At 37.9% G+C, this 24,340-nt stretch overlaps 1 protein-coding gene across 5 annotated transcripts in view; it reads left to right on the forward strand.

The window, feature by feature from the left end:
• FRMPD4 (FERM and PDZ domain containing 4) overlaps positions 1 to 20,769 on the forward strand; it is a 342,726-nt gene extending 321,957 nt beyond the window's left edge. For 3 of the 5 annotated variants that reach the window (XM_032100641.1, XM_032100644.1, XM_032100642.1), the window contains 10 exons: positions 2,474 to 2,605; positions 4,666 to 4,785; positions 5,509 to 5,645; positions 7,369 to 7,495; positions 9,825 to 9,914; positions 10,506 to 10,688; positions 13,928 to 14,066; positions 14,635 to 15,696; positions 16,021 to 17,292; positions 18,414 to 20,769. In XM_032100641.1, coding sequence (XP_031956532.1) covers positions 2,474 to 2,605; positions 4,666 to 4,785; positions 5,509 to 5,645; positions 7,369 to 7,495; positions 9,825 to 9,914; positions 10,506 to 10,688; positions 13,928 to 14,066; positions 14,635 to 15,696; positions 16,021 to 17,292; positions 18,414 to 19,768 — 4,617 coding nt within the window. In that variant the 3' untranslated portion in view covers positions 19,769 to 20,769. Of the gene's footprint in view, positions 1 to 2,473; positions 2,606 to 4,665; positions 4,786 to 5,508; positions 5,646 to 7,368; positions 7,496 to 9,824; positions 9,915 to 10,505; positions 10,689 to 13,927; positions 14,067 to 14,634; positions 15,697 to 16,020; positions 17,293 to 18,408 lie in introns of all 5 variants that reach the window. The other 2 variants (XM_032100645.1, XM_032100643.1) reach the window with 2 other exon arrangements.
• The last annotated feature ends 3,571 nt before the right edge of the window (positions 20,770 to 24,340 follow it).

Below are 24,340 nucleotides of genomic sequence, written 5' to 3' on the forward strand. Positions count from 1 at the left end.
TGGGGAAACTAGTTTCAACATGGATTGGTTACCAAATCTAGCTCACTGCATGGTTGCTTGCACACTTGGGACACTGAGACATGAGAGGTGCATGAGTTGGAATGATCGATGAAGGCTGGGGATACAGTTCTGCATTGCCAGCTTTTGGTAGTTTTTAGGAATTGTAAAACCAGGCATATTTGAAGAAAGGCTGCTTTTGTGCTCAGTGTGATACAGCAGCATGCTCAATCAGAGCAGCAAAGAGAGTTATTAACTAAGGCAGACAAGAAATTTTCTCCAGTCTGATAAACAGACACTAAAGACACACCGGTAAAACAGACATTGAAGTCACACTTAAAAATGAGCTGCCACATTTGTTAATAAATGTATCATATATGCTTTAGGCATAAATTGAATGCAAGTAATGTAGGTTGAAAGCATTCCATCCATGGGTTACATCCATGGGATACTGAATTCCTTGAGTCCCTCTGAAAATTTGGTTAGGTGAAGAAATAGGAGACGAGTCATGTAGATAGTGAGGTCTCCATACCCTTCTAAGGAGCACAAGCCCACTTTCTAGTATTTTCTGTTATGAGCATATAAACAACCAACCTATTCCAGGATGTTTTGCCCCTGAAGACCAGTCTTTGGCCATCACATTACATTACATTACATAGGTTTCAGTAGTTCTGTCATGGATGTGTCATGTACTATCAGACCAAATGTCAGATCTGAAGTCATTGGCACAGATACCCATGTGGCCTCAGTTACCTAGCTGTATTGATGCTGTAAACCTGCTTTGACCTTAGTCATTTTGACTAGGTAGGAATAATTTCCTTTGCATCTAATTCAGGCAGTTATGTATTCTGAGGCCTGCACAGCTATAAATGACATATTCTTGCATGTGTGTGCATATTCCTCAGTGCAGATAGGTGGGCGTGGATTGTTGCTTCGTTGCTTAACTGAGGTGAAGTAGACATGCCCCAGGTGAGTCAAGGTAAATGCAGGTTTTTTCACCTCTAGAAGTCCAGTAGTTCACCACTTAAAAAGGAGGGTGCAAGCAGTACCTAACCTGCAGTCCTCACTTTCCATGTTGCTGGGTCATAGCAGCTGGGCTGACTTAAGTTGCCAGATGAGAGGATGTCTAACAAAAACTTTGGTGCAGTAGTTCAGAGGCTGTGTGCCTTAGCCTCATATTTTAAAAGGTCCAAGGCAGTTAGTGGTAGAAAGCAATGAGATTATTACCCTCTCTTAAAAGCTTATATTTAGTATTATGCTGCTTCATGTCACTGTTATGCCCATAGTTTTTAGCATAGTTTAGAAATATAAATAAAAGTATGTTTCATATGTAAGCAATAAATTCCCCATTAGTCAGAATAGTATAATATTAGCCTCTATTATTTAGAGTGATTGCTTGCAATTCATTCATACTCTCTTATATTCTCTATATTGTAGAGAGCTCTCCCCATTCTCTCTCATACATTTTTTCGTCCTTCCACCAGTTTGGTCTTGATTTTCCATAAACACACTGTAATTGATCAATTAATCTTCTTAAATTACGTTAGAACCCTTGGATTACAATTTGTCACGATCTGCTTAGTAAGTCCTATCCATCTGGATACTTACGTATATCTGACAATCTTTCAGATGGAAAGAAATGTTTTAATCTTGTCACCAGCATACTGTGAAACTATTTCTAAATGATGACTTATTATGTATTTCTTTTTCCTACAGCATTCACTAAAGTAAAAGATACCTTGATAGATAATATTAATAATCTACATACATTTACAAAGTGTTATATGAAAGTAAGGTAGGGATTAGTTGAATGGATTTGTGAAGAGGTTTGTTTCGTTTTTATTTTAGATGCAGTCATTCTCAAATTAACTATCCTTAGACATAATTCAGTATGAAAAAAGCTGATCAGGAGTCTCTAAAAATTGATATGATCCATCAATTTAGAGCTATTGTTCTGCACAGGTATCATCATCATTGACTTTTCTGTCAGCATTTAAAACTCGAGAAAACCCTTTACCATAAGAACAAATAAAGGCCATTCATCTAATTTTTTTTTGTTGAACGTATGAATTTGATTTGTCTGCTTGATGTCGTGGCCCCAACAAAGGGAAGAGAACAGTAATAAGACCATCTCTCCTTTGCTGATGGGTTTTATTTCCAGGGAGACAGATGTGATTTAAGGGCCACACCAGTATAATTTACATGTTAAACCACAACAGAATGTTGTCCATTCCCAGCAATCCCATTAATGTATTTCTCACATTCATATCTGTTACTATCTTGGGGATGTTTGATTATAAAGACGCTGATTTTTCCCTGGATGAATGGTTGTGATTGCCTAGAAACTTGCGCAAATCACGCACAAAGCCTTGGCTTCTACCCTGTGCTGGGTACATGCAGGGTGTGTGGCAGGGAAGACCTGGGTCCCAAGCACTTTGTGAATTTAAACACTTTTTATAAATCCTTTGTTAATTAGGATGTCATCTTAACACTCCAAGAAAAGCTTTCCATCAAGTGTATTGAACACTTCTCCCTAATGCTGGAGCAGAGAGTTGAAGGATCTGGAACGAAACTCCTTTTGCTACATGAACAAGAGACTCTAACTCAGGTTTGTGTAATAGTATATGAAAACAGATGTTAATGAGAGGGGTTAATCAGTAATTCATCCATCTTTTTAATTACTCAAGTGAGTTAGCTGCAAGGTTTATAGTGTGATACAGTCTATCAAATAGCTGGGAGATTTAGATGTGATTGTAAGAATAAGGTTCTCAAAGGAATTCTCTGTTATAAAAACATCATATTTAATTGCTTTATTGGGCCTTTCAAAAATATTAGGAATTAAAAAATCAGTCTGAAATCTGAAAAATACTTATCTAGCCTTTTCATATCATATGAGGCCCAGCTAATGAACATACTCAACAGTTGGCAAACCCGTGGTAACAGTTCTGAGAACAGTCTGCCCAAATTTCTTTAAAAGCCTTATTTTGATATTTGGTTGTAATCTGATTATACAGATCTGTGTCTGGGTGACAGGGAATGCTCCTCTTTCTGATGAAGTCAGGTTTGGCTTGCTTACACAGAGATACATTATGTCACTTCAGTGATGATGAATTGTGACACAGAAAATGTTGGTGTGACTTTCTTCCTTAGATCAGGGAAGTGTGACTAAAGTTAAAGTTGCTTCACAGTTACCAGCAGAGTACCCTGATTTTATCTGCTTATCGTTTTGCCAAATTGTTTAGCCTGAAATTTCCTATTATATTTCTGTGTTTCAGGAGAACATTAGTATTTTTTAAATTTCAGCTAAATTGGAAAAAGAAGGAAAAAGGAGAAATGGATTCTTAGATGGGGAAAAATACTTCATTTAAATGACAGAATCCCTGTAATTATAACTAGAGTCTGTGCAATGGTATGAAGGAGCTTAGTTTACCAGCTAACAGTCTTTCCAGCATTTTCTAACCTTTAAGCACTTGCTTTTGCCATGTTAACATTCTTTTCTTGAGGGTATAAGCTACCCAGTGATTGCACAATAACCAGAAATACTCAATACTTGTCTTCCTAGCCTAGCTATCTCCTTGAAGTTATTGGTAAAATTCTCACTGAAATCAGAAACATCAGAATAAACCAGCATAGTGAGCTTTCAAAAATCCCATCTGGAGCTTTTATTTATGTACAGAGTATGTCTATATACTTAGGAAAGAGGTGAGACAACCTGAGGTAAATAGACCTTGTGAAAATTGTTTGAGCAAGACAGAGATTTCATTGGAGATTTTTAAAAGTATAGTTTTGTCAAGTAAAGATGTTGATTATAAAGTACCCTAACTACATTAGCCTAATTGAATAAATTACATAAACTACATTAGTTCTGAAGGTTTCTTCTTTGGAGTTCCTGTAAAATCAGCAATACTTTAATTTGCCATTATAATGTTGCTGCTGACCATGACTTACAATGGTGGGTTTGGATTGTTACCCTTTCATCCAATTACTCATTAGCTATGCAGTGGTCTCCTGTGAATATACCCAGATTACAGAGTTAAATGCTTAAAAATGTTTTGCTGACCAACACAAAAGCAGACTTTTTAATTTTTTAATGTATTGGATCTCAGTCAGAAGTTATGGAGTCGATCTCTTAATCCAGAACAACGCAGGAAAAGAATTTCTTGCAAATTGTCTGATGGATTAAAACAAGCAAGAGAAAGTGAGAGTAATAGCTGCCAAGTTAGGCCTCACCTGTGTTCTCAGACAGTCTAAGAAATAAAATGTGACCTCTCCCCAAACACCTAACTCTACCTGTTTATGCATATTTTAGTCCTGCTGGAGCTCAACTAAGCTTGTATTTCACTTGGATGGTTTTTGTTAAGATGTTTTATCTCTGTTCTTTCACTCTGGTTTTGAGTGAATTCTGTTGCTTTGAGGATGAGTTGTATCAGGTAGACATGCCTGTATGAGTCTAAAAGTCTTTCCACAAGATTATATATATAAGATGTTCTTAGATGAAGAACTTAATAAGTAGCCCATGGCAAAGCTCTTTTTTGGGCAGAATTATTTTTCTTGCTATGTCAGGGCTCTGGAGCAGGGTAACATTGCCCAAGATCTTGTTCCACCAGGGTTGCCAAGCTCTAATATTTATCTGTCTATTTATAATATCTAATTATTGCACTGTCCTAGGTGACCCAAAGGCCAAGCTCGCATAAGATGAGATGTCTTTTCAGGATTAGCTTTGTTCCAAAGGATCCCATTGATCTTTTAAGAAGAGATCCAGTTGCTTTTGAATATCTCTATGTACAGGTAAGTGAAAGCGCAGCGATTGCTAGTGTAAAGGAGAATAAAAAAATACACTTACTATGTATATGAATTTACATCTTCACATAGAAAAGCATGGTTGCAGTAAATCCTGGCTTTTATTTCTGCTGCATAAAGCCAATGAATGCACTTGGGGAATGTACAAATCTCTATCATCTGCAAAGTCCTCTTTCTTCATAAGTCTCTCCAAGTAGTAATGCTTTGATATCTTTCCAAAATATATTTGGCTTTAGAGAAGAGTGAAGCTGAATTAATTGTTAATACTTATTTATGCTACTGTAATATCAAACAGAAATGATGTCTGAAAAGGAACTTCCAGTAAAGTGGATGGGAAAACTGATGTACAAGCAATGTGGTTCTCCTGAATATCTCACCGGGTAGAATCCTGCTATCCTGAGTCCAGATATACTGATATGCTCCCAGCACTCTTTGTGATGGAGGATTACTCTTCTCTCCAGGAAGGCTGAAGAGAGCCTAGATCAAAGTAATCATGCCTTTTGCTCTGTGGCAGAAATACTGGTATTTTTCATTAGTGCCCATATTGTGAATAACTGACACTTCTAAGAGCAAAAACACAGTCCTACGTCTGAGTTAGGGGTTACTTTTCATGAAGTGTTAATTAAAAAAAAAAAAAGAAGAAAAGAGCAGTAATTTATTGTCAGTGCAAGATTTTTTAACATGACGCTCCCTCTACTGGTTCTTTGGCAGAGCTGTAACGATGTGGTTCAGGAAAGATTTGGACCAGAACTGAAATATGACATTGCCCTGCGGTTGGCTGCATTACAAATGTATATTGCAACTGTGACCACCAAGCAAACTCAGAAAATCTCCCTCAAATACATAGAGTAAGTTGAGTATGCTGTGTGCTCTTTAAAAGTGAAACATTAGAAGTAACTTGTAGATTCTTTAAGGTTGTTTCTTTAGTACGTCCGTATGCACGCACCAATTTTACGTTTATTCTTTGCCACTGAAATTGATTCAGGTGTGTTAAGAGTGGTACATTTTGTCCTTTTGGTCCATTTACTTTTTGGTCATCTGTTTGGGCATATGAAATAGACTATAAATGTAAATAAGATTAGCTCATTTGGTTTCAGTGATTTAAGATCTAAGTTTATATGGTCTGTATGCTCAGGTTTTAGTAGAGATTATTATAGTAAGATTCAGATTGTTGCTTGGTTCAGAAGACAGTAGGTCACAGATTGGAGTTTGTAATATTTCTTAAATGCAGTGATGCCTTTTCCTGGTCTTAAGAGTCAAACACGGTTAGAAGGGAAAAAGGGATTTTACCTTGGTATTTATTTTAAGGATCCTTAGGTGCACTACGTCCGGGTCGAATGCACCTCAATGCACACCGCAATGCACACCCCCAAAAGATCTGGTATAGCATTATAGGTTTTATTAATTAGCATATCTATCAAAGATTCCCCAATGAGAGGCTTGAATGAGCCCCCCTCCCCAAGGAACCTTCCCCTGGATAGTTCTATCTTAGTTTACAGAATGTGTTCTGGAGAGGACCTTGGGGTCTGGGGCGTATTGATCCCTAACTACGAAACCTCTAAAATGTTGAGTCTCCTAGCTGAACAAACAAGTCCAAGAATGTAGGCAAAAAGCACTAAGAATACAGAAGTTGTAAAAAGGTATAAAAGGGGTATAAAAGAAAAGGTAAGTCATATAAAAGAAAAGAAAATTCATCATGGCATCAGCAGAAGTACTCCAGTAGGCAACTGTCTTACGTTAGATACCAGATTAGATGTATAGATCATATAACTACATATAGATATAGATGTATAACTACAATGAAAAAGTAACATTGGAAAGTGTAAATGTGTGTATATCACCTTGGATTAAAAAAAAAAGGCAACAAAACCTCACAACAGAACAAAACCCCAAGGCCTTAAACTTTTTTTGCTGTTGCTTAGTTTGCTTGCAGAATGGAAATAATAACTGTTACACACTCAGAGTCTTGTAGGGTTTATCCATCATATTGAAGACAATGTTATATTCTATCCTATTAATGAATCTGCAAAATAATTACTTACAAGCGAAGAGTCAGTCTTCTGTCAAAAGGGGTGCTTCAAGCAGAAAAATAACTTGGTAAATGGAGGCAAACTGGTTGCATTTGAGGAGGATCCCACCACTCCCCTCACCCCCACCCAACCAAAAGGTGACTAGAAAATGGCTCTGATTTCCATGTTCTAAAAGAAGGTTATAAAATAAAATTAAATCTGACATTACATTGTTAAATTATCTGCTATTTTAATTCTGTAATCGTGCTTGCCAATGTAATTAAGTGGTGTTTAACACAGACTTTAGATATCAAATTTAAACATTCTTTTCTGAATGGCATGACTGAAGAGATGGAAGGGATAGAAGAAAGATTATTTATAATTTTAAAATACTTTTTTTGAAATAAATTGTTTAAATTTTAAAAATAACATTTTTTCAAAACTCTGGACTTGATCAACTCTCCTGTTTTCAGCTAATCATTCACTTGGCATCATAGTCACCAGTCTTTAGATAAATAATCATCACAGGAATGTGAAATTAAATATATGCCTTTTATTGCAGAAAAGAATGGGGATTAGAGACTTTTCTTCCATCTGCTGTGCTGCAAAGCATGAAAGAAAAGAACATAAAGAAAGCACTTTCCCACCTTGTCAAAGCAAATCAAAACCTAGTTCCTCCAGGCAAAAAGGTATTACATTTGCATCTTAATGGAAAATATGTTTTAAAGAACAGAAAGTGTGGCATGCATGGGACACATTTAGAGCTAATCTTTTGGAGAAACACCTAGCCACTATATTTTCAGAGATCTAACTTTGGGTGCTGGTGCAACATAGCCAAGAACTATTAAAAAAAATTAATTATGCCCCAACGAAACTATCTTCTTAACCTGAGAATGACAGAGAACTGTTTATTAATACCTCATGTATGATAAAAAAAAAATATATATTTTAATTAACTTAGCATTTTCTATGAATGGCAGATTTGCTAGGAAAGTTTTTGTTCTCTCTCTGATGCTCTCATCTGACATAACTGCTGTTTTTCAGATTGTTTTCTGTTACACTGTAGAGAAAGACTTTTCGCTGGCCAAGATCTAACTGGATAGATGATGGTCCTTGCAGTAAATGACCCTCCTTGCTGTTCTAAAATGCTTTTCTTAGCACTAAGCTTTCACTTCAGCTGGAAAAAACACAGATAAGACAATGTCTCTGAGAAATGCCTTTGTTACATGCAAGCTGAGACTGCTTTTAGACACCGTAATGTGGTTTCTTAGTGCAGGTCATCTTTTCTTGTTTGTAGTCAATGGAGAGAAATAGGCACTTCTAGGGAGCAATTCATCCCATCCCACATTCGGAACCAAAAATAGGTCAGATTGCCTGTGTCCTAGAAATGCTTATTTCTCTTCATGGACTATAAAAAGAACCTAAGAGTGACTAGTTGAGACATAAAATGAGCTGAATCCTGCTTCATGACAGTTTGTTTCTGAACCAAAAAACCACAAAACAGCTGGTGCTGAGCTAAGGCTCACTGTGATCAGCAGAAATCCTGCTTGGAGGTTTCAGAACACATTGTGACTGTGAGCATAGCTCTATGCGTTTGACCTCAGGAAGAAAGGCTGAAGCACTGCTTGTCTCCTATAATGCTGAAACTAAAGCTAAATTATCCCAGTTGCTTATTATTTATCTGGTAGTGTAAATTTGGGTTTATTTTGGAAGCCATCAGTGCTTCACAGGTGTAAGATATGCCTTACAGTGGCATAGTAGTATCAGTTCTTGGTTAGAAGAGATACTGCAACAGTCCCTTCCTGTAGCAAACCCTTGTTGGCTTTGTTTCATTCTTTTCGATTTGAGCTTTGGAAATACGTTTTTTGCCAACCTGCTTTTTTAGCAGGCAAGTCTGAGAAAGAAAGCATCTGAGCTCTTCATCGCCTCCTGTCTCACTTGCAGGTACTAACACAGAAACTAACTGATTTCTTTGTGCAGTCTTCTCTTCCTTCACATGAAGGGAAGCTTGTCATTCTCAGGATTCTCATGTTTTTTTACAACCCTTCTGTATTTCTGCACCAAGCGAGCACCTGGTGAAGCAAAGGGGAAAGCATTACCACTAGTTGCTCTACTTTGGATTCATTTCCTCCTTGTTGTCTAGGAAAAAATTACGATGGGGCCCATAAAATGCTGTTCAAGATCAAATAAGATTTTGAATTAGAAATCCAGTGACTGGAATGAAACTGGCAAATGATATGAGACTCTTTTATATTATCTTCTAAAAGTCCAGATATAAGGATTTACACCAGGGAAGTGTCAGGTTTGGATTCAGACTGGGTGAAATGAACTGTTTCTTGTTTCCCTTTTGTCTCATAAAGTATTTCTAAGTTTTCTTTTTTAAGTAGGTAGTTTAAGCTCAGAGGAAAAAAATAGGAGACAAATTCTGACATATTACATGATAAGATCATATGTATTGATATGCTGTATTTAGCTTTCTGATTTATTACCTACTAAATATAGTGGAAGAGTGCTATTTTAGAAAACAGGAAATGCAGTAGCAAGTTGGAATAATCTGCCAAACACCCCAAGTACCTAGCAAAATGTAAAATACATAGCTGACACATGCACATTTTTTTGTTCTCTTTCTCTGTATAGGTACATAAATGTTTAAGAATTGATGGAGTTTATGAATGGAAAGCTGCTGTCCTAGCCTTGAAAACCCTCAGTGAACAGATGTTTAATCTGAGTACTTCAACATTTTCCCTTCATTAAAGCAGTTAGGATGTTCTTGAAGTGCTCTGATCTGCCCATTCCCAAGTCCTCAGTGCATTTTAACTAAACAAGCAAGATACTAATTTTAAGAATGAAACTGTTTCTCCTCATCTGAAGCTCAAGCATCTCAAGATTTAGTTTCAGGCTCCAAAGAGCTGTTGTGGAAGACCATTCTCTTTATATTATGCAAATATGTTTTCTTTCTGAATTTTATTATGTGATGATTTCCACAACTACCTCTTACCCCTGTTTCTCCTTTCTCAGCTCTCCGCTCTGCAAGCCAAGGTGCATTATCTAAAGTTCCTCAGTGATCTACGATTATATGGAGGGCGTGTCTTCAAGGCAACACTAGTGGTAACATTTCTCTCAAAATAGTCTCCTCTCTTGATTTTTTTTTTTCCTAATGCCTTTTTTTTTTTTTTAAGCTGGATCATGTAATTTTCTTTAGAAATTTAGGTTCTATTCTTATGCTTAAATATAATTTTTAATTGAACCAAAACACTTTTTGTTCCTTTTCATCTTGAAAACAACGTATCTGTCATAATAAAAATTTACCTGGAATTTGGAGATAGATAGCACTTTCTTAGCAAATAATGCCATCCAATTATCTATTGAATGCTAAAATTGTTAGTCTGGAAAAATCTTAATGACAAAGTTTTTCTTTTAACAGAAGCAGAGTCCTTCCATCGTCTGTCCATCTAACTATCCACCTAAAAACTAGAGTGCAATCAACATCCAGCAAGAAATTCCTTTACTTTTTTTTAAATTACGAATCAAGTATGCTCTTGTGTATTGTATCTTCCTAGAAAAAACATAATAATCTTTAATGTAGAAATGCCTTTCAAATGTAACTCTATGTAACTGAAAGAAGGGATTGGTGATTTCTGTTACTATGCAGTACCTATCATGTTTTTTACTTGTTCTTTTTTTCTTTTTCTGTTAAAGCAGGGAGAAAAGCGTTCAGAAGTGACTCTGTTAGTAGGGCCACGGTATGGAATCAGCCATGTGATAAACACCAAAACAAATCTTGTGGCTCTCCTGGCAGACTTCAGCCACGTGAACAGAATTGAGATGTTTACAGAAGATGAGAGCAGTGTTAGAGTTGAGCTGCATGTCTTAGATGTGAAAGTAAGTTTGTTACTGATTTGTGTTGAAATAATATCTTTTAATAATGTTTTTGTCTTTATTTGAGTATTAGATCAAGCTATGCTGTTCTGAACATTTTCATGGCAATAGTACTCTGGGAGTGCATTTTCAGCTCTTTTTTTGTCACAGTGCATATATACTACAGGTTGGGCTACAGTGTACCAGGCTGGTGTATTCCAGCACCTGCATTCTATTTTGATTTTTCTCTCAGCTGACACCCAGCAACTTGCTTTGTTATTATCTTCATGAATTTCCATGGTAAGAAGAGGTGATGGTGAAATTTGCCTTCTTTTGAAGCTCCTTCTAGTGTAATATACAGTGTCATTACCAGTAAAGAATTGCCAGCTGCACTGAACCAGGGTCCCCTGTAATCCAGTGTTACATCCACAAAGTTCACTGCAAGTAACCACATAACAGTTCCCAATTAAATAGACTGCTAAAGTGCATGGGTTTCTTTCTTAGCCTTTAGAATTCCAGTTCAGTGCTTTACCCTACGTAATATATTCACAGGTGCTCATCATCTACCTGTAGTAATTTAATTTCTTTTAAATCTCACTAACACCTCCCATCTGAGGCATCTTAGCAGCAAAATGAGTGGCGTTTTGTATGTTACACTGTCCTGGGTGGTTTTGGTGTGGTTTCTGTTTGGCTTTGAAGTGGAAGCCTTCATAGACTTTCTAGGACATGAATCTTAACCAGAGATTGAAGGAAGAGCTCTCATTATACTTGAAACTTAAATATTTGATTAAAATAAATAGAACCTAACACTTCTTTTCGCCTACCCAGCTATACACAAAAAGCACACATGAGGAATATTTTACTAAGCTTTTGCTTTGAATACTTTAGGTTTATTGATCTGGAACTGTTTCCCTGTATTTAAGGTAATGAAAAAAACATTGTTATAAAGTAGTCTAGATGCTCTTTGACAGCAACTTAAGAGAAATTTACGGGTTGGTGAACACAGCATCTCTTTCACTGTACTTAGCAATGGTAACATCTGAGGATAGCAGACTGCTTTGCCTTCATTACTGTGCTAAACTCATGGCCTTCTTGTAAGAAAGCTATTATCACCTTTTTACAGATGGAGAAAGTAATATCGAAATTAAATGTTTCCCATCTGCCCATATGTAATATGCAGCACCGTATGCCATAGTATTATGTATTACCATGGTGTTATGTTGTTATATATTATAATACTGTTACTGTCTTACTGTAAATTGTGCATATCCCCATCTCTTTGCACTTCAACACATGTGATCTCAAACCCAGAGAGACTGACTAAAAATAAAAATCTAGCAGACTCTAAGTGGAATTTGACAAAAAGTTGCCTCTCTGTGGGGCGCAAGTAGGGGTTGAGACTATGTCCTGTGAAGGAGATGCAGGCACACAGAGGTAGGTATTCTCAAGTGATGTTTTCATCCTTTGACTTACCCTCAAGTAGCAGGTTCATATATCCAGGTTCTGAATGTACCAGTATATGTTATATATTACATTATTTTCTAAATGAACAGACAGTTTAGATTTTTATTTTATTTTTGTTTCTTTAAATATGTTCTCAAGCATGTTTCACTTGGCAGAAGCAGGCAATAAAAGTTTAGCTGTCACAGGACTTTTCAGCAGATTACCAGTATTTCACAGTGTTGTTTTCAGCAATCTGAGATTTTTGTGGAGTTCATAAGTTTCTGCCAATCACTGCAGAAAACTTGAGATGAATGTAGCATTTCAAATGTCAGTTTTTAGTAGTTGCTCAAAAGAACAGAGATTAATTAACCCAGTGTAGGTTTAATAATTTATAGTAACTATAAAATCTATAGTTGAATACCTTGAAAGAAGCGTGTATTGATTGAATAGAAGCTCAAGCTGTAGCAAAAATAGGTTAAAGAAAAAAAAAAACCTCATGTATTTTCCCAAGTTGCTGAAAACAGTTTATACAACATTCAGGGCAGCTGGAACATTTTGGCCCAAGATGCTGTAGCACAAGCCTTTAAAAGCTCATTGGACCTGTTGTGGGTTTGGTAATAAGGTGTGATCATCAGTTATGTTTTGGCCAGAGCTTCCATCAGAATCAGTTGTCTTTTTACTAGTAAGGGCTTGAGTAGGTTGGAGAGTCATCCTTGTTGCATGTGACATTCCGTCTGGAATGGATGGTGCAGGTCCTTGCATCTGTCTTCTGACAGTGGGCTCTGCATGCTGAATTATGATAAATTGTCACAAATGTCCACATACTGTGAGTCACTACACACTGTGAGTGATAAGATGGGTTGTCTATGGTCTAATTTCTATCTATGCATCACGGTAAGGGCTTCATTTTTATTTCCTGTCTAGGAGTTGCAGAGGCTAGCCACCTTAATAAATTACATTTGAGGAGAACAGCTTTTGGTATTGAAAGCTATAGAGACATGAACAAATTTTTAGGCAAGAAAATGTATACATAATGGCAAAAGAAAAATTAATTAAAGTGTGTTTCACATGGATGTCTTGGGTTCGCTGCTTGCTATCCTGGCAGCCACAGTTTTCAAAGCTCTGAGGTCTTTCATTTTTGTTAGGACTGGCTTTTTTTTTTTTACAGTGTTTTGTGTTTGTTTTCTTTGCTGATTACCCTCCTGGGGATCTTTCTCCATTCTCTTTGTCTCTGTTTATCTGCTTATTTTTTCACCACTTGTCTTTTCAGTAACACCAGGCTGGTGTTCTGTTGATCTGTCTCTGTTTCTGCTGTGTAATGACAGCTTTAGCCTGACTGCTGTATTTTATGAACCTCAGCTTTCCCTGACTGTTTGCTTCCCTTGTCATTCTTCCTTGCTTATTCTTAGTGCACCACATTTTCTGGGAAGCAGCAGATTCCCATACAACTGCAAGACTCCAGCACCTAATGTACCAGGTTCTTAACCTGTGGCAGATTCAGAGTAACATTAAATAGTGCTTTGGCAAGAGTAAGGTGTCTGTGCAAGAAAAAGATGGAGCACGAGTCTTAAAATAGTTAGCTTCATTCAGAAAGAGGGCACTCAGTTGTTAAGATGTCAAGTTGGACTTCTACCTTACTACAACTCCAGTCTTGACTAAACTTTTTATACTGTTTGATATTGGTAGTGAGGAAAATAAATTCTCAATAAATTTTCAGTGTGGTGTTTGTGATGAAATTCCTTTTGCTTTGATGTAATAGTATGGTCAACAGGCAAACAAATTGAGGAGGAACAGCCTTAACTGGATTGTATTCTTCTTAGCCTATTACTCTTCTGATGGAGTCATCAGATGCAATGAATCTTGCTTGCCTAACAGCTGGATACTACAGACTGCTGGTTGACTCAAGACGTTCAATATTTAACGTGGCCAACAAGAAAAATGCAGGGAGCCGAGAAACAGGTATTTATTTCACAGTATGTTAATGATGGTCCAGTGTATAAAGCAGACATCAACTGAAGCCGGAGCATCTCCACATAAATAGAAGGCTGTGTCAAATGAGATCTGATTGCTCACTCAGACCTAGCAACACAGTATTCATTCAGCTTTATAATGTTCTAAGATCCAGCCTATATTAGCATCTTCATGGCAAAATAAAACCTGTGTTGATTTTCCTTCATACTCTAGTAGACAGAGGCATGCTTCTGTGAGTGTTATTATTTTATATGCATACATCTTTTGTCAGAATACATATGGTTGGAGAAACCAGCTGCTTTTGTGTTGCTATGCCTGGAATAGCATTTTAGATTTTTTCTAGAGTACAGAAGTACCAGTTAAACTTTAGGTCATTAAATCAACAGGTGTTTAACTTAGAACAGAGGTGAATTTGAAAGTGCCTTTCTGATATATTTGATGGCTCAACTATCCTATTCAGAGTGTTTAATACTCAGCATCAACAAATGATTGTTTACAATTTAAGTTACTTTGTTCTTTGATTTCACAATGTTGATTTTATTTCATAATGCTATAGGACCTGAAAATAGAGGGAAACATAATATCCTTGCTTCTGAATGGAATTGTATACCAAAAACTACCACTTTCCTGGCTGAAGGAGATCAGGAGGCTCAAATGTCCTTTGCTGATCCAAAGCAGAAGACTGTAGATGTTTCCGAAAGTCTGCTATGTCAAAAAGAACACAGACATCTCTACATAGAGAATACTTATAATTCAGGTGGATTTGATCAGCATCTGGCCAAGCAAAGTGACCCCGCTGAAACAGAAGAAAGCAGAAATTTTAACCAGCCTTCACTGCTGTCACTCTCAGGTTTGGAACCTAGCAAGAAGGCACAGGATTCTCCCAGGGGAGCAAAAGTTTCCTTTATATTTGGAGATCCCAGCTTGGATGGTATCAGTCCCCAGACACTTGGCTATGAAAGGCTTTTGGATGAAAGTCCAGAAGTACTAGAAAAACAAAGAGCCATTTATCTTAGTAATGCCAATGATATTAAAGGCCTGGATTTGTCACCGGATGCTGAAAGCCTTCAGTTTGCTACAAATTCTGTTTATGCAACTATAAGCGATGGTAAAATATTTGGAGCTGCGGAAGGGATAGAAGAGCCTTTGCTGCATGATATCTGTTATGCAGAAAACACAGACGATGCTGAAGATGAAGATGAAGTAAGCTGTGAAGAAGATATTATGGTAGGAGAAATAAATAGGCCTGCTCTTCTCAGCCTTTCTGGTTCTAGTGATGACATTATTGATTTGACTTCACTTCCTCCTCCGGAAGGTGATGACAATGAAGATGATTTCCTTTTGCATACCTTAAACATGGCCATTGCTGCTCCTCCACCTGGTTTCAGGGACAGTTCAGATGAGGAGGACTCTCAGAATCAAGCGACACAGCCTAGAGACAACAAGGAGCAAGACAGTAATCTAGGCAATGATGACATTCCAGTGTCGCTTATCGATGCTGTCCCTACTAATACAGAGGGGAAGGGTGAGAAGGAGCTAGATGATGCCGTAGTCTCTACACTTCAAGCACTAGAAGCTTTGGCTGCTTCAGAGGAACAGCAGACGAATGACAATTCAGGTTCTTTCACCATAGTTACATTTATTCATTGAAAATCATTCCATCTCATCCATTTAGCTTTGGAAGTACTCCATTTCATGAGGGTTGGTTTGGTTTTTTTTTTAGTTTTCCTTTTATTTTTTGCCGTCATTTTGCATACATCATATTTCATATTTAATGGAGCCACCACTGTTATTAAACTACCTGTCTCGGGAACTGTGCAATAAAGTCAGAGTATTCTTACAAAGAATATTTTTGTCTCTAATACACCCCCTTTTGCTTGTCACTTATCCAGGTGCCTCAGCTGCTGTCATTTAATTGACTCTTATTTTTTGTGGCTTGCAGGTGTAGCTATCCTGCGAGCATATAGCCCTGAGTCATCTTCAGATTCTGGCAATGAAACAAATTCCTCTGAAATGACTGAAAGCTCTGAACTAGCCACAGCACAGAAACAGTCGGAAAACACTGCACGTATGTTTTTGACCACAAGTGAAGGCTACCAACCACTTGTGGAAGAGCAGACTGAATTTCCCATTGCTAAGAATCAGGCTGGAGGGCCAGGAAAGAAGCCCTCACAGCCTTTGTCTGGTGGTCAGGCCACAGAGCTACAGTCAAAAGTTGTGCCTTCAAAGCAGATTCTTCATTCCGACAACATGGAAATGGAGCCAGAGACCATGGAAACAAAATCTGTCACTGATTATTTTAGCAAATTGCACATGGGATCCTTGGTATATTCTTGCACTAGTAAAAGGAAAAGTAAGATGACAGATAGCGAAGTAAAAGCATCCTCTGATGGCAATGCTACTGTGAAAAAGCAACAGGGAAATAAAAAAGCAGAGTCTGATGAAGACCTAAAAGCTAAATTTGGAACTCTGTCAGCAAGAGACAGCCAGCGCTTAAGCACTTTTAATGTGGAGAGAACTGCCTTTCGCCAAAGATGGTATGCTGCCGATGATGGGGCAGCAGATAAGCCAAGCCCAGAAACTGTTAATGGGAAGACTTTTCCAAGAGTTCCTGTCCTTGGTAAAACAGAAACTGACTGTAAGGATGAAGTGAATCCTGAGGTGGATCAGGATGATACCTCAGGGCTTAGCCAAGGGGAAAACTTCCTGTCAGATATGACTCCCGTGTCTTCAGCCAAAGACCTAAACGATGCAGAAGATACTGATTTATCTGCAGATGACCATCCTTCAAAGCTTCCAGAAGCTGAGCAGAGTGTGGCTAGACTTTGTGAATATCACTTGGCTAAGCGCATGTCATCTCTGCAAAGTGAAGGCCATTTCTCGCTGCAGAGCTCTCAGTGCTCTTCAGTGGACGCGGGATGCAGCACCGGCAGTAGCACATGTGCTACCCCTGTTGAATCCCCTCTTTGTACCTCTGATGGTAAGCACATCATCTCTGATCCATCAATGAAGGGCATTGCCTATGTTCCAGCTGATGAAAGAGCTGCCATTCTTCCAAACCATGGAACGACATACAAGGACCTGCACCAGCAGCCTGAAGCTGTGTGTCACAGAATGACGGTGCCTGTTGTGCATTCAGCAATTAATGCTGAACCACTTTTTGGCACTTTGAGAGAAGGATGTCATCGGATCCCCAAGATAAAAGAAACTACAGGTACAGCAGTAATAGAGTGTTTCTTGTGTTTATTCTTAAAGCTACAAGTTCATGTTGAGGTCTAGGCAAGACATTTCTATTATCTTTATCTGGAACTACATCAACAAGCTGTAGAAGATAGTGAGATTAGACCTTCAGTTTATCTGTTCATTTTACTTGTACATGTTGAGATATTCTGATGAGCTGCATACAACTTCTTAAAAACCCTCTCATTACAGTTAAAATATTTGGAAGGACACTGACAGAGAGGCCTCTCTTCCGCTCTTCGGAAGCATCTCCAAAATCCATAGTCACTTGAGTTCCTTGTTAGATTATGAAATTAATTCAGAAATTACATTAATGTAGGGGAGCAAAACCTTTGATTCATTTCTTAGGTGTCTTATATGCCATTTTAGCAGGTTGTCAAAAACATGCCAATATGAATAAAAAGCTCTGAATGTTAGGAATAAGAAAATGTCACTACCTTATTAAGCAGGTATTTCCTTCACAATCTGACAGTAGGTGTTTCTTTACAGTTATAAAAAAATGCACAGTTTTTCAAAGGCAGCATTGAAATTCTTTCAGTTGGATTTTAAGTGTTTCTCCCTTCTTGGGTTGCAATACTCATGTAGCATAGTGTGAGAATGCATGAAAATCCAAAAGTGGAACAGATTAGGAGTTAGAATGAGAAATAATCTTTCTCTGCCAAAAAACTGCCACAAAACCAAACCAAAATTACCATGAACGCATCTTTCCATACTGTTTCAGGTGTAGTTAAAATGGTGTTTTAATCTGAAAGTATTAATTAGTTAATTGAAAACATGCAATCAATGTATTAGGGGAGATTTAGGATGTTTTGTATATGATTTGCTGTTCCTTTTCTTGAGTAAGTCTGCTATAGTGAAATCAAAAAATAGTTATTCATAAGTTATAATTTGTTGACCGATTGTAAAAGGCATTTTAGTGAAATACAGAAGACTGCTAATGATTTTTTGTGGAATATTTTGAGGAATGCAGACCATTGGGAAATACCAGGAAACCATTTGTCCTGACTGTTAAAAGATATTTGAAAGTTCAGTCTATGAATATTATCAGGGTGATGTTTAATTATTCTGTCTGCTCTTCTACTACCCCTAGTGTAGCTTTCACAGAGCCTGAAAAGGGAAGACAAGGAGGCATGCCTACAGCTTTTCCTAGACAGCCTCTAGCTGACTCCATCATGCTATCATCCATGCTATCAGAATCAAAGGTGCCAAGTCAAAATGAAGACTCTTGTGACATTCCCAAAGTAAATCAGGCTTGTGGGGCAACAGTTAGTTTACGGCCATATGACATGATAGGAGGAAGCCTCAGGATGCCGCAGAACAAGAAAGTGCTGAGACGCAGCAGCAGCAGCAGCAGCATTGGAGGATCTGCAGGCATTGAGATGCTGTTTGAGAAGAAGGCAGCCACGACCAGCTTGAAATGCCTGGACAGCACCCGAAAGGATGAATCCAAATTGGAGAGAAGGGTGGAATTTTCCCTGGGCAAAAAGCTGTCAAAAAGTTATTCTCAGAGTTGTGTGTACGTCAGCACTGATAGGAAGGACAGTAAGAGGTGTTTGGGCACAGGCACCAGTCAGAAGGACTCCAAGCAGTGTCGAACATTGCCCTTGCGAAAGCTGACCACCAGCACCTGGAGGTGTCGGGGCCCCTTTAGCTATTGCTTCCTGAGCAGAGGAAATGATGACAATGAGGAGGAAGATGACCAAGACAGCCATCAGCTCTCACATCTCTTTGAACCACAGATCCTGTGTGAGCTCTCAGAACCAGTTGCTCAGTTGTTGTCCAGTGACAATGAGCAGAAAGTCTTGGAGTCCCCAAAAGCTGCTGAGCCCCCATATGATGCAGTCAATGAGCATGAGAAGAGCAGTGCTGACACCCAAGGTGGCCAAATTGATGTGAATTTCAACGATGTAGCCTTCGATGCGCGAATCACACGAATAAACGTGATGAAAGAGAAAACTTATGCAATGCCTGATGGATTTATTGCAGCACAAAAGGATGCCAATGAGCTACTCTCACTGGTCCGAGCAAGTATGGGCAAGAGAGAAGATTTACATCCAGAAACATATGACCTTAAACTTTCTAAGTACAAACAACTGTTATCTTTGGAATCGAGACAGTTGGGAAGTGCCTGCAGGAAAATGGCCATGGCTGATAAAAGCCCTGAGGAAATGCTTTTAGCTATGACTTCCAGCTTTCAAGTACTCTGTTGCTTAACAGAAGCCTGCATGCGTTTAGTTAAAGTCATGAACTCTCAAACACAGCAGCAGGAAATTATAGCTAAGATAGACGAGGTTGTAATAAACTACATTTGTCTTCTGAGGGCTGCAGAAGCAGTGTCAGGCAAGACCTCTGGTGATCCTAGCATTAAACTCTTGGCTCGACATCCGAATACCATGGCCGCTATTGTAAGCACACTAACACGTTCTCTAAAAATGCTTTTAAACAAGTAAAATACAAAAGTCACTTCATAATCTACCTTTGCAAAGCCATACATAAAAAACTTTTATTTACTGTATGTGTATGAACTAATGTAACAAACTCAGCTTTCTCTGTATATTTTGTTATTTTATATAAAATAGGTATGAGATTAAAAAAAGTTAAAATACTGAACATTGAGAAAAGTAATGACTAGATCTGTCCTTCGGTTTATACAAAAGCAACAGCCAAAAAACCCTCTCCCCAAGATCAGAAAAACAAGCAGAAAAAAGTCCCATATAGGAGCAAATTGATGTTTGGCTATTTTTCATATAGTCAAATTTATGGTTGTATGAAGTGAGTTTCTAAAGCCTGTTATGTCAATGAAATTGTTTTCTGTTTCATCCAAGTTTTCACTTGGAGAATGCTCCATGTTTAGAATGATTAATTAAATCATAATGTATATAACACAATATTTAATGTTTTAAAATTATAATTTTTAAGCATTGAAAATAGCAAAAAGACATTTAAAATACAAGAGACTATTATAACTAACTAGAGAATATATATATAATAAATGAATCTTTTGTTCATATGGACTGAATTACCCGATTCTTCTTTTCTAGGAAATTCTGTATTTAAAAAAAAAAGTATTGGATATATGAATATACCAGCTTCAGAGGGTATCTGATGTATTGAACTTTAGTGTTGGCATTTTAGACAGTGCAGGTAACTGTGGAGGACTGAGGACACAGAAACCAGAGTGATGGTGGTGTTCTGTCTGAAATGAAAGATTGGTGCCATAATGGTCAGAACAGAATGTATGAGGCAGGTCTACACACCCTTTCCCCTGGTAAACGACAGGACCATCAGAAAATTCCTATGCTGTTTACTGTTTCATCATATATTTACGGTGCATCTGAACAACACGGACTGCATCTATTTTGTTAAATATTTTATACTTCATATTTTATGATTCTGAATGTTTAACTGTAAATAAGTTAGAAATAAAATGAAGTTTTCAGAATACAATAAATATCTCTGAAATATTTCCAGCTAGAGACAGTTCTTCTCTTGAGTGATGACAAAGGCAATTTGTGAATAATCTCTTCCATCTGAACCTTTCTGGAAAACATTTTGTAGTCTTGTGTTTGAGAGGCAGCCAAAGCAACAGCTCTCAATTCTGGCTGGCAAATAGGCTTTCACAAGAGCATCTGGTGAACTTCTCAGTGACCGAGGAGCAGCAGCCTCCATTCTCCAAACTCATGTAGGTAATTTTCACCTGTTTCTCGTAACACCATGTACAAGGACTATTACTGCTCATGTTTTCGAAACTTACCCTTTTGGTTGAAGCACATGTGCAGCTGTCTGTGCTGAGCTAGAAAGATTAAACCAACAAAATTAAGGAAATACTTTCTTGCACTTCATAAAACCAAGAAATGCCTTTTATTCTGACTGCAGAGAAACATCTTCAGAAACACAGTATCAGAAGCTTAATCTGTTGTCCATAGTAGAAAAATCTGATTTCTGAGACTAATTCACTTAGTACATGGACCCACTTCAGAGGGCAGCTCAGAGATAGGCTGCAGGCTGAATTACTCTCTTGCAGGGTGACAACAGCTTGTCCTGTGTGGTGCTCACACTCGGTGGTCTCATTCTGACAGCCCAGAGACTGGGGCTGTGAGTGCTGCTCTTGTGCTGCAAATACTATGTGGTTTGAGTATTTCACACTGGGGAAAAAAACCAAGCTGAACTGTTGCATTGGTATCTATTCCTTGATTGTTTTCTGAGTTTACAAAAATGTCATCAGTGATTTGGAAATAGTTTCAAAAATAAATCTAGGATTGTCACAACTAAGCATTGACATAGATCATAGGATTGTGTTACTTAAAGCATTTTTAGTCCAGTTCTTTTCATTCCCCTTCTTTTCAATTGATCTAATTTTATTTCAAAGGTAAGTAGATTTTTGTTCTTCTTACTGTTCAAGAACTTTTCTTATTGTAAACATGCTCATTTTGCTCCCTGAAGTTAACTATGGTCTTTTATTTTTTTTCTGTGGCAATGTTTCTTGTGTTTAACAAGTGGCAGGGAGGTGGGGGGTGTGGGGGTGTATTCTCTCTGTTTTAATCCATTTTCATAGAATCATAGAATAATTTGGATTGTAATGGTCCTCTGGAGTTCAACCCTTGCTCAGGTCTAATCAGATCAGGTTGCTCAGGGCTGTTTAAAGTGTCTGTTGGACACCCTCCAAGGATAGATTTCTCTGGGCACCAGTTCCAATATTTGGCAATCTTTATGGCTAAAAAATGCAAAAATTCTTTTGATCTAATCAGAATTTTCCATGTTCCAGCAATATCCATTGCCTTTCATCGTATCACTGTGCATCCTTTAGTAGAGTCAGGCTCTGTCTTCTCTATATCCATTCATCAGGCAGCTGTAGGCTGAAATAAAGTCTCCCCTTAAGCTTTCTCTCCTCAAACTGAATAAAAGCACTTTCTTCAGTCTATCCTCGCATATCATGTGCTCCAGCCCCTGGCCAGCATGGTCACCCTTCACTGGACTCCATGGTGTGATTTCATAAACCACCACCATGCTCTTGTGTCAGTTTTGATAAATAGGATCATCTAGCCAAGCTCTCTGGGGCATCTCTTAGAAGGCAGTTTCTCCTTCCCTCAGGACTTCAGATATCCCCATCTGGTACCATGTGAATGTCTTTTTCATAACGTTTCCACACAGATATATATGCAGGCTTTTAAATGGTCCCTTATGAGAACTTTGTACAATGGCGCAGCTGCTGGAAATGATTTGTCTGCAGTCTCCTAGAATCACACATATACACAGGCATATTAGGTTAGTGTCTCAATATTATCCTTTGTCAGAAAGTGTTTTTGTCTTTCTTCTGGGCTTTGGGGAGATCTTACTGCGGCCTTTCAATACTTAAAGAGGGCCTATAAGAAGGATGAGGACAAACCTTTTAGCAGTATGAAAATAGATTATGGGTTTGAATTACAGATACAAGCAAGAAATTTTTTTTTGATGGGGATGGTGAGGCATGGAACAGATGGCCCAGAGTGGTGGTAGGTGTCCCATTTCTAGAAACATTTAAGGTCAGGTTGGACGGGGCTCTGAGCGACCTCATCTAGTTGAAGATGTCCCTGCCCATCGCAGGGAGTTGGACAGGATGACCTTTAAAGGTCCCTTCCAATACGAACTGTTCTGTGATTCTAAGATCCTGTGATTCAGCTTGTCCTGTCCAGCTAAGGAGAGTCTTGGATGATAATAGACATAACTGTTATTAATTGTGGGGCATGTGACCTTTCACAGCAGTTGCTGTTGAATTATAGCTGATTTCTGTTAATCTTGAGCATTAGGATGACCTTGTCTTCCTGTGTGGCATCCTAATTGATTCCTGCATTAATTGTACATTTTAACTTTATGACATGAGGGAATGCCATCAGTATGTACCTACTTGCACTAAGGCAGTAAAGAAATGCTAAACGATTAATGTCATCTGGAATATACAATACTTTTATAAACTTTTGTACATACAGTATATGTTTACTGATTTTTAACTTGGCAAAATGACAGGCATCTTCATGTTTGAGTCCTTGAGTTGAGGCTGCTTTATAAAATAATTGGGCAAAGTTTGCCATTTTGACATTAAGTAGCGAAGCTGAATACCTACACTTTTTTCCCTTCTCTTTCATTAATACTTCATCAATTTGTGATCACTGGAAGATCCAGAATGCTTCATGATGTTCTCGCTGCTCACCAGACATGTGAAATAATCATTTGAAGCTATGAAATGGATTCCTGAGTAACTTTGTCACACAACTTATATCAAAGAGAGACCTGATTACTGCACTGAAATCCAGTTAAATTTAGTAGTATTTTATCAGGCATTAATTTGGCTGAATAGGGTATAACTGTAGTATTGTAGCAGCAGATGTTAAAAGCCAGAGCCTCTTTGCACTAAGCACTAAACTGTTACAAACTGAAAACTTGGTTCATACCACAAATAGCTTAGTGATGAACATGTGGCACTAACATTAATCAGTCTTTATAATTTGCCACTCAAAATTCAGTAGTAGCTGTTCTGAACAAAAAGAAGGTGATCACAATCTTCCACTGCACTATCTGTGGAACAGCCCTAATATGTTTTCAGACCTAGATTTGGCCAAAGCCATCGAGAACTTGAGGCACTCATCATCAAAGTCTAAACTAAAATAAATAAGTTAAAATAGAATAAATTAAATAGTAAATGCATTTTCCTATAGGTGTTTGCAAGGTAAAATCTGAAATTTTCTGTCAGTGCTGATGGAATTTGGAAGACCCTGATGGGTGGAAATTTATGAGACTCAATCAAAACTTTCCCTTTAGAGCCTGTAAAGCAATGGATTCTGGGGAGAGTGAATTTTGGCCCATGAGATCTGGGAGCAAATCTTTGATTTCATAAGGGTGGGAGGCAAGGCAAACTAACCTAGCAGCCTGTTGTACTATAGCAAACGTAAGCATGTCAGTATTGATTTTGAGGTGCATTTCTTTTACAAAAAGACACTGTGACACATTTTTATGCAATAGGACATACTTAATTGCATTTTAAAGCT

The sequence above is a fragment of the Corvus moneduloides genome, chromosome 2 (assembly GCF_009650955.1).
Source record: "Corvus moneduloides isolate bCorMon1 chromosome 2, bCorMon1.pri, whole genome shotgun sequence".
Taxonomy (NCBI): Eukaryota; Metazoa; Chordata; class Aves; order Passeriformes; family Corvidae; genus Corvus; species Corvus moneduloides.